Source organism: Chiloscyllium plagiosum, chromosome 23, assembly GCF_004010195.1.
Source record: "Chiloscyllium plagiosum isolate BGI_BamShark_2017 chromosome 23, ASM401019v2, whole genome shotgun sequence".
Taxonomy (NCBI): Eukaryota; Metazoa; Chordata; class Chondrichthyes; order Orectolobiformes; family Hemiscylliidae; genus Chiloscyllium; species Chiloscyllium plagiosum.
Window position 1 is genome coordinate 40,762,157 of NC_057732.1, and position 11,105 is coordinate 40,773,261.

An 11,105-nucleotide genomic window follows, 5' to 3' on the forward strand; every position below is an offset into this window, starting at 1 on the left:
CTGTCTTCTACCTTTGAGCCAGTTCTGTATCCAAATGGCTAGTTGTCCCTGTATTCCATGAGATCTAACCTTGCTAATCAGTCTCCCATGGGGAACCTTGTCACACGCCTTACTGAAGTCCATATAGATCACATCCACCGCTCTGTCCTCATCAATCCTCTTTGTTACTTCTTCAAAAAAACTCAATCAAGTTCGTGAGACATGATTTCCCATGCACAAAGCCATGTTGACTATCCAAAAATCAGTCCTTGCCTTTCCAAATACATGTACATCCTGTCCCTCAGGATTCCCTCCAACAACTTGCCCACCACCGAGGTCAGGCTCACCGGTCTATAGTTCCCTGGCTTGTCTTTACTGCCCTTCTTAAACAGTGGCACATTCGATATGACTTTCTGACATTTTCATTATGCACTCCAGTTAAATTATAATTTCTGTAGAAGTGCTTTAATTCTTAATAAACAATTTCAGATGAATTTGTTGTACGATACTGGCTATATAGCAACATGAATAGGTCACTTAGCATTTTGAATCTCTTCTGCCATGAAGTGGGATTGTGGTTGACCTGTGTTTTTTTCCTGATGAAGGGCTTTTGCCTGAAACATCGATTCGAAGCTCCTTGGATGCTGCCTGAACTGCTGTACTCTTCCAGCACCACTCATCCAGAATCTGGTTTCCTGCATCTGCAGTCATTGTTTTTACCTCTGTGTTTTTGCTCCACCTATTTGCATTAATCTGCACCCTTTCATGCCATGGCAGAGCAAAATCTATCAATCTAAAATTTACGATTATTGCAGATATTAGTGTTGCCATTTTTCATAGTTACATAGAAGTAGAAAATATAATTTCTGCAATCCAATTGTGTGTCAGAAATGTATGTTACCAATTTGCAAATGATCAAAGGCAACTTTCCATCGAATCTCGCTAATTTTATTTAATCTACTGTTATTGACTGCGGAGTAGGTGGAGGAGCTCACAATGTTGAACTGGTACAAAACTTAATGTCTACAACGTTTTTTCTGATATTTTTTCAAGAAAGAATGCCTTTGCTTATAATGTTTTAAACCAGGATAAAAGCCCACAAGCGGATGTTGGAAAATTATATATAGGCAATACAAAGTGACCTACCTGTTCCTTCTGCCATGAATCCATTCTTCGCACTCTGACTAAAGGCTTCCCTGAATTCTCTGAGAGATTTTGTTTCAACTGTTTCAAAAGATGAGAGTTTGTGATAAAAACAGTACAAGGTAAGTGTTGTTTAGTACATTTGTGCTTTAAAGAATACTCTTGAATTTTATCTGGCTATCTCTCTGATGCATATCACAACTTCCACCTTGGAACATACAGTATGTTGTATAAATGCAAATTGTACTTCTGTTGTCTTAATCCATAGGGTTTGCTTAACTTGAGAGTGGGATAAAACCAGTGAATGCCTGGAATCTAGTAATCCAGCCAAAGACACGTAGATATTTAATGTGACTACTTCTCTATAAAAGATCTACATGCATTCAAAAATATGAGTGTGCCATAATGATTATCGAAATTTCATGTATTTGTTAATTGTTAAAAATGCGCCTCAACATTGTCTCTCAGTTCTAGATTAGCAGACCTACAGCAAAATGTGATTTTTCTCCACTATATTCACAAGTGTAATGGACCAGGCAAGACCCCCTCAAAACATTTTAAGAAGGTAGCCCAGAAGATACCTTTTCTAGTTGTTTTAAGATGAATATTCCAGGAGTGACGTAGCTGGTCAAACCACTCAGTTTTAAACAAAACAGAAGTTATTTGCACACGAGCAAAAGAAAACTGAATTTAGAATAACATAACTATTTGAAAATCCAACCAGCACAAAACTGTAACTTAACAAAGGACTAATCTAATTTCCTGGAACATCCCATAAACACACCCTTTGGTGAAAAAAGTAAATTCAAACACAGGTTCTTACAGGAGGGAGATGTCAGAGAGAGAGAGAGGATCACCATAGAGCTGTTTTTTGGTCACCAGCTAAAGAATTCTCAGAGCTAGAAAAAACTCTGAACTAGACGAACTGGCCTGTCCTCTTTCATTGTACAAATGTTTTAAAATAAAAAGCTGAAAGTCTTTTCTGATTGTTGACTTAGGCAGCGCCTGTTAGGCATTACTAAAGTAGCCAGTTCAGACATTTCAGCACCTCTGCCTTTACCATCCTGCTTGAAAAAAACAGAATAACCTTGTTAAAGGAGCAGCATCGTCAAACACAACATCCTATATTCTCTGAATAAAATCGTCACTAAGGACAAATTAAATTCAAATTATAATTAGGTCTGCATGTGGTTCCACCAGGAACTTCATTAAGATTTCCCATATATTAAATAGAGAAGGGACATTCATTTCATCAACCGGGACTGGACTTCAAATACCATAAGATGCAAACTCAATAGTACTGTGTGTTCCAAAGCTAGTACTGTTGTTCTACCACTGATCAAATCTTTCCACCAGTGAATTCTTGTGCTTAAAATAGACCCAGTCAAAAGCAGATTTGCATTTCCTTGTGGCCATCTGTATCATATCCTCACCCAGGAAGCTATATACCACAGAGAGACTTCAGGTTGGTTTCTGGGGCATAACATGGGAGAAATGAAATTCCAAAAAAGAACATATCTATTTGATTTGTTGATCCCACATATTTGGATATATCAAGTACAATTAAGTAAGTAAGAAGGAAATATCTAATCTTTATCAGAAAGGACTAAAAATAAATGAAGGGAAGTAGCAAAATATTTTACAATTATAAAACTCAAGGCAAGGTGCTGTAAAGACGTATATTCAGGATGGATAATAGTAAATTTCAGGAGGATAGTGAGAATAAAATTAAGGAAATGAGCAGGCAAAGGGAATTGATGAGCATAAAAGGCTGGAGATTGAGATTTGTATGCATGGTTGTAGAACAGATTGAAAATAAAGTCTGGGCACTGGAAGCATTATTTAGAAGAGAAGGCCACTTAGTTTCGGCTGGGGAGAGACTGATACTTAACTATTCCAGGCAATAATATCCTCAAAGACAGGGTTGTAGAAATGAGATAAATTGTTGCTTAATTAAACAAGGACAGTATTCCAGACATAGGAAGGAAACTTGAATCTGGCTGCGTTAAGAAATGAAAAAAATAGTTAATCTGAGTTAATAGTTAACCATTAGGAGTGTATTTTGGATCAACTAGGTAATAAGGAGGAAATTATGAATTTATTGGCAATTTAGAGATGTTGGTGATGAGGTCACCTATCTGAAGAAATACCAAGGTAGATCAATAAAAGACAGTTGGGAAATATGAACATTTTAGGTTATATAATTGATAATGAAATAGATAAAGTAATCAGAGAGTCCAAGACACAGACTGGAAATGAGTAAATTTGAATTGGATGAAAGGAAATCTAGTTCAAAATAATGGGTTAGAAAACTCACAGGTGAAACAGTGGACCAGGAGTGTGAAATGTAAAAACACAAGATGGGTAAGAAAAATGTTAAATACAGTCAGACCAAATTACAAGGCAGAAGGAGCCAATATTTCATTAGCTACTGCCTATGCTGAGTTTCAGCTATGAATGCTGCCATTTCTTCAAACGGAACCACTGTGGGAATCATAACCTCAACCTGACATACAATTGACATGAATATGCACTTTCATTGGTTATAACTTCTTGATTTAGTAGAACGGTTGCCTACTCTGGGGTTCAAACTATGATTTATGCTTGGACCTCAAAGATAAGAAACTTAAAATGCCTTGAATATAAGGTGAAATAATTTCCTTTGAGCTACTTGAGAGACTTTTTAAGTGTGTAGAAGAAATTGTTTGGTCCCAATTAGAATATTGGATACAGTTTTGATTATCCTTTTATTGGAAATATATTGGATTAATGCAAAGTGTATAGAGAGGATTCACTAAATCTCGACAGAAACTAAAAGTTATTGTTGTAAAGATGGACACAAATTTTTTATTTTCTCCATTGGACCTATGAAATTTATGAGAATCTATAAGATCTGGTAGAGCTTTTGAAATGAAGGAACATTCTTCTTATTTGGTGAAGAGGTAACAAGGAACAAAGACTTAAGACTCATTATCAAGATTCAAATAACAACTTCACATGTCAGAAGAGATTTCCTTCAAATAGATAACTCAAATGCTTAATTACAGTAAGTAATTATTTTGAGAATGTCTATAACATGTTTGAAAGAATTTGGATAATTTTTTTGAAAATGTGTAACTTAAAATGAAAGGAAAAGGGCAAGGAAATGCAATTAGAATTGACAATTACAGTTGAAGCAGTATCAAAACAAATTTGATGGGTCAAATGTCCTTTCTGTTATGAATTTAATTGTCTTTTGCCTCATTTGCTTTCTATCCTGAAGGCAGTGGCTTGTGTTGTACCACAGATCCAAGGGTATTTCCAGTCTACTTTGTGTCCCAACGAAGTTGCAGTTTATACTCAGTTAAGATTAAAATATGTTGTTTGACTACATGAGGTTTTTCAAATCTACAGGATTTCCCTGACTCTTCAAGATTGAAAATTTAATCTCCATGACACTGTGGTGAGTAAAGTGAGGGAAAAGTCAAGGAGACTTTGTTTCAATTCTTTTAAAAATTATTTGAATACCTTAACTTATTAGTTTAAAAGGTCTTTTGCAGATGGAGTGAAATGTTGTTGGGCCAAAAGTCTAATCAGGTAATTAAGAGTTGGTTTCCTGTTCAGTTGTTTTGGAAAGACAGTGGGCTGCAGGATGGACCTGTTGTGCCATGTGGTGAGGGGCATGTGATGCAATTTCTAGGAATATACCCAATCAGAATTTGCGACTCTAAATGATTCAGTCAGGAATGGTTTTACTTCAGATTCTACTTCATATTTGCAAATATATTATAGCAGGATGGCTGAGTAGTGACAAGGATTGGGAACATTTGCTGCTTTTCCTTCACAGGTATATGGAAGCCAGATAAAGTAATATTAATCATTCTGATTGAGCTTGAAGGACAAAGTTTGAAGATAGTACCTACATGGTTTACATGACCTAGAAATTGGATTGCACCCAAATCAGGGAATTAATCTACTGTCATGTACCTGCTTCAAGAAGCTAAGATCTCCACAAACTGCATCTCAGACCTAAAAAAATGGGCCGTGTGTCCCATCTTTGGATCTAGAATTTCAGTGTCATATCAAACCATACTCCGCAAGTCCTTTCCAATTGTATAACGCATTGGCTGATCTTAATTGGAAATTGTGTCCAATTCTGGGTACCACAGATTGTGGATTGTGAAGTCAATAGAGAAAAATTACAAGTATGCTGAACTTCAGTCATGTGGAAAGATGGGGTAAGTTGAGAGGTGATTTGATTGAGGTTTTTAAAATCATGAGGGATCAAGGCAAAGTACAGACTGTTCTCATTGGTAGAAGGATCTGTTTTAAGGTTATTGGCAAACAAATCATATAGAAAAAACAATTATACTGTACTTAGTGAGGATCTGGAATGCAGTGCCTGAGATTGTGATGGAAGCAGATTCCATCATGGCTTTCAAAAGAGAATTGAATAGTTTTCTGAAGAGGAAAATTTGGAGCGATACAGGGAAAACGTGAGCTGCAGCTCCAAGGAAATTGCTATTACACAGAGCTCAATGGCTTCTTTGTTTGCTGTACATATTCCATGATTTTTTAAATTGTAGAGAAAAACAAATCATCCAGATGTCAAATTAACACTATTCAATATGACCATTTTTTAAAGCATTAATTAAATGCTGGAATATGTGTTTCAAAATGTGACCTTTAGATTATGTATCCATTGAATAGGCAGAATATCCGTTCCCATTGAAACATTCGAGGAAAAACAAGGTAATATCTCTTATTTCTGTAAATGCTTTAGCTTTACCTGAGTTCTGCATTCCTCCAATTCTGGCATCTTGCTCATTGGCAAGTATCCAAGGCTCCAACATTAGTAGCCCTAACCTCTGCAGCCTTGGTCCTACATGGTGTGAAATTTTCTTCTTAAGCATCATTATCTCCCTTCCTCTCTCTCTTAATTTAAGATGCTCCTTAGCCTTATCTCTTTGACCAAGCTTTTGGTCACCTGTTCTGATATCTCTTTATATAGGTTGGTGTGAAATATTACATTTCTATGATACATCATGGAATGTTTTTCTCCATTAAAGGCAACATATAAATGTCACTGGCTATTATTGCAAATGTGTTTAGCCTAGGAGAATAAATTACTGCAGGATATTGAGATTGAAGTAATAGACTGAATCTGTCCCAAAACTACATGGGTTTTTAAAAATTCATTCATGGGATGTGAGCATTGCCCACTTCTTCCAGTTCCGTCTATAAGCACCTTCTAAATTAAGGAGGGATATTTCTGAGTCTTGCCTGGATGACACAGGCAAGTGAATGTTGGAAAACTAAGTGCAGTGATCAAAGTATTGTCTGATATTCAAATATATGTTGCATTCAGTGGATTCTGAGGCCCTCAGCATAAAATCAGGAAATCTTTTGTTAAATTTACAAAATGATTCAATAAATTTTTTAATGGAAACTTTTCACATAAGTTTAAAATATGTGTTTCATGCCTTCTAGATATATTAAATTTGAACATAAGGAAACGCCAATGGGTTCTACTAACCATGTAATCTTCTCCACTCGAATTTCCTTTACAGATCCCTTTCAGATTAAAAATTAACAGCTATGCAGTGAGGTTTACTGGTTGGTGAGCTGTCTTCCTGGTGTAGATTTATTTTTGTTGTTAACATATTGTTTAATAAAGCTCACAAGGAGAATTTTACTTGCAAGACAAGGTTAGCTTTTTTTTAGTTTACATGGAATTTTTATTATAATATTTTCCAAATATTAAGCACAAAACACAAAATTCAACTTTATAAACATTATTCTTTATGATGTTTTAATACACTGTAATAGAACTATGAATTATTCTGATTAAACAAAATAATTTACATGCAATTAAGTATTTTAAGAGAGTTGAAAATGCCAGTAAGACACTGGTAACTCAAATTTAGAAATTTATTGGGCATTTTAAATCCTTTTTGAATTCTTGAAAGCAAATTCTTTCCATTGTCCTTTCTCAGAGGTAAGGTTTTTGCTGAAATTATGCTGTGTAGTCTGTTCATGGACAGTTGGATTAAATGAAGTTTGAATTGTTAAGATGAAGGAAAGGTAGCTACACAAATCCAGTTATTTTAATAGATTCAGTCTTTAATATTTTTACTTTTATTGGGTGAGATCATATGCTCGCTGGGGAAGCTGCTTACTTCAGCTGGCTAGCTGTTTCGCATGTGGTTCAGGATAATACCAGTGGGGCAGGGTTCAATCACTGTTCTGGCTGAGATAGACTTGGGCCAGCTTCTTTGTCCTGCCCCAGAGTAAAATCATGGCATAAGCAATGACTAAAATATGTGTCAAACTCCTGGGATTAAACTATGTGTCAAGCTTTCTTGGACTCTTCATGGTTACAAAGGCCCAATAACGTCTCTTCTTCCTCAGGCAACTGAGGAAATTTGACACAACGGCGAATACCCTTGCCTAACTTTATAGGTGGGTAAAAACAATGACTGCAGATGCTGGAAACCAGATTCTGGATTAGTGGTGCTGGAAGAGCACAGCAGTTCAAGCAGCATCCAAGGAGCAGTAAAATCGACGTTTCAGGCAAAAGCCCTTCATTAGGAATACAGGCAGAGAGCCTGAAGCGTGTGTGCCATTGAGAGCATTTTGTCTGGATGTATCACTACCTGGTATGGTAAGTGTACCATTCGAGATAGGAGACAGTTACAGAGAGTGGTGAACTCGGCCCAGACAATCACAAAGGCCAACCTCCCATCTATAGAATCCATCTACCAGGCCCCACTGTCAAGGAAAGGCCGCCAGCATTTTTAAAGATCCATTCCATCCTGGTAATGTTTTTCTACAACCTCTACCATTGGGGAGAAGGTACAGAAGCCTGAACACACGCACCCACCAGTTTTGTAACAGTTTCTACCCTCCTGTTGTTATAATACTGAATGGACTCACAAACATTCGCCTGTACCTGTGTTTTTGTTTTTTGCCACTGTTTACCTATTGTTTACTATCTACGCTACTTAACTATGTGATCTGCTTGTAATGCTCGCAACACAAAGCTTTTCACTGTGCCTCAGCACACGTGATAATAAATTCATTTCAATTCAATTCAATTCTTCAGTGGAGATTGCTACCTGGAGAAGAAACAGAATACAGGTGTAGGAGGAGGCCATTCGGCCCTTTGAGTCTGCTCCACCATTCATCACGACTATGGCTGATCATCCAACTTGATAGTCTAATCCTGCTTTTGAAGATCTCGACCCTCCAGGGAGGCGTCTCTTGATTCCGCAATTGATCAAATAATCAACAAGAATACAATCTGCTTCAGCAAGATTTCACAGTTTATTAAGACGTCGGGCACAGGTTTGTCCAGCAACACAGAGGTTTAAAAGCTCCTGTGTTCCTTGGAGAAACTGCACAGTTTCACATGGAACAAAGGCAATTTTATATGTTTCACTTGGAACAAAGGCAATTTTTATATGTTTCTTAACTGCAGAGTAAATCCAATAAAGTGTAATAAAATGACATAATGGACAGCAGGTTAACCCAATGATATTTCCTGGGAAACAAAGTTGTTTACTAAACATTATCTCTTCCCTCCAGCATTTCAAGGTTAACTAAGATGGTTAGTAATGTCCTATCTAGCTTAGTTAATTCCATGCTGTGAAGGGTCCATTGTTCTGCTTTACCTTTAATTCAGTTAGTTCAACAAGACAGGAATGCAGCCTTTAGCAGGGTGAGAAGCCATTTTAAACATAGTATTAATTTGCAGCCATTTTGTTATTAGATTAGATTAGATTACATTACAGTGTGAAAACAGGCCCTTCAGCCCAACAAGTCCACACCGACCCGCCGAAGCGCAACCATCCCATATCCCTACATTTACCCCTTACCTAACACTACGGGCAATTTAGCATGGCCAATTCACCTGACCTGCACATTAGATTAGATTACCTAGTATGGAAACAGGCCCTTTGGCCCCACAAGTCCACACCGACCCGCCGAAGCGCACCCACCCAGACCCATTCCCCTACATTTACCCCTGCACCTAACACTACGGGCAATTTAGCATGGCCAATTCACTTAACCTGCACATTTATTTTTTGGACTGTGGGAGGAAACCAGAGCACCCGGAGGAAACCCACACAAACACGGGGAGAACGTGCAAACTCCACACAGTCAGTCACCTGAGGTGGGAATTGAACCCGGGTCTCCGGCGCTGTGAGGCAGCAGTGCTAACCACTGTGCCACCGTGCCGCCCACTTTGCATTGAGAAGCCATTTTGTGGTTAATAAAAGCATGCTTGAAATGTTGCTCCTGACAACAGCCTAAATCCAGATTTTGGATCCTCACTTGCTCCCCCTAATCTTTGATGCCATTCACCCCAACTGCTATAACTAGCCACCTCTTGAATATATTCAATGTTGTGGCACCAACTACTTCCTACGGTAATGAACTCCACAGGTTCACCACTGTTTGGGTGAATAAATGTCTCCTCATCTCTGTCCTGAATGGTCAGTCCTGAATCCTCAGACTATCACCCGTAGCTCCAGATACATTCACCATTGGGAACATCCTTCCTGCATCTACCATGTCTAGTTTGTTATCATTTTATAAGTCTCTATGAGATTCCACCCCACCCACCAATCGTCTAAACTCAAGCGAAAACAATCCTAACCTAGTCAATCTCTCCTCATACGTCAGTCCCACCATCCCTGGAATCAGCCTGGTAAACCTTAAATGCTACCCTTAAAGAGCAAGAGCATCCCCTTCCTTAGAAAAGAAGATCAAAATTGCACATGGTGTTTAAATAATGCCAGATTTATCTACCATTGTCACTCAGGGGTCATGTATAAAATGGACAATCTCAGGGCTTCCCAAAGTGGGGTCAGGACCCCAACTGGGGTTATGAGCATGGATTGTGGGATTGTGAGCTGTTAGACAGCAATGACTGCCATGAGGCTCTGATTAAATTATAACAATGGTATTCCATGCTGACTAAAAGGTTCCCATTTACCAGTCTTGTCCTCCCCTTTTCACAGTTCTCACCTAGGGGTTGTGACGATTTTCATGTCTCTCTGAAACACAGGGAGAACTAACCATTTGGATACAGAACTGGCTCAAAGGTAGAAGATAGAGGGTGGTGGTGGAGGGTTGTTTTTCAGATTGGAGGCCTGTGACCAGTGTCGTGTCACAAGGGTCAGTGCTGGGTCTAGGAGAAAGTGAGGACTGCAGATGCAGGGAATGTAGGTAGCGGCGCATGGCTGCAAGCGTGGAGCGGAGGATCCAGAAGGAAGTCTGTTGCTGGAGGCTTCAGTACTGGGTCTACTACTTTTCATCATTTATATAAATGATTTGGATGTGAACATAAGTATAGTTAGTAAGTTTGCAGATGATACCAAAATTGGAGGTGTATTGGACACCAAATACAGTTACCTTAGATTACAATGGGAGCTTGATTAGATTGGCCAATGGGCTAAGGAGTAGCAGATGGGGATTAATTTAGATAAATGCGAGGTGCTGCATTTAATAGTAAGGTCCTAGGGAGTGTTGCTGAACAAAGAGACCTTGGAGTGCAGGTTCTTAGCTCCTTGAAGGTAAAGTCGCAGGTAGATAGGATAACAAAGAAGACGTTTAGTATGTTTTCCTTTATTGGTCAGAGTACTGAGTATACGAGTTGGGAGGTCATGTTGCAGCTGTACAGGGCATTTGTTACGTCACTTTTGGAATATTGCATGCAATTCTGCTCTCCTTCCTTTCGGAAAGATGTTGTGAAACTTGAAAGGGTTTAGGAAAGATTTACAAGGATGTTGCCAGTATTGGAGGATTTGAGCTACAGGGAAAGGCTGAATAGACTGGGGCTGTTTTCCCTGGAGTGTCAGAGACTGAAGGGTTATCTTACAGAGATTTATAAAATTATGAGGGGAATTATTAGGATAAATAGACAAAGTCTTTTACCTGGGGGTGGGGAGTCCAGACCTCCAGGGCATAGATTTAGGGTGAGGGGGGAAAGATCTAAA

General features: G+C 38.4%; 1 protein-coding gene across 1 annotated transcript in view; it reads right to left on the reverse strand.

The window, feature by feature from the left end:
• The window catches only part of col7a1l (collagen type VII alpha 1-like), a 27,224-nt gene that overhangs the window by 1,477 nt on the left and 14,642 nt on the right, over nucleotides 1–11,105 (reverse strand). The window contains exon 8 of the mRNA XM_043713218.1: nucleotides 1,126–1,203. Coding sequence (XP_043569153.1) covers nucleotides 1,126–1,203 — 78 coding nt within the window. The remainder of the gene's footprint in view (nucleotides 1–1,125; nucleotides 1,204–11,105) is intronic.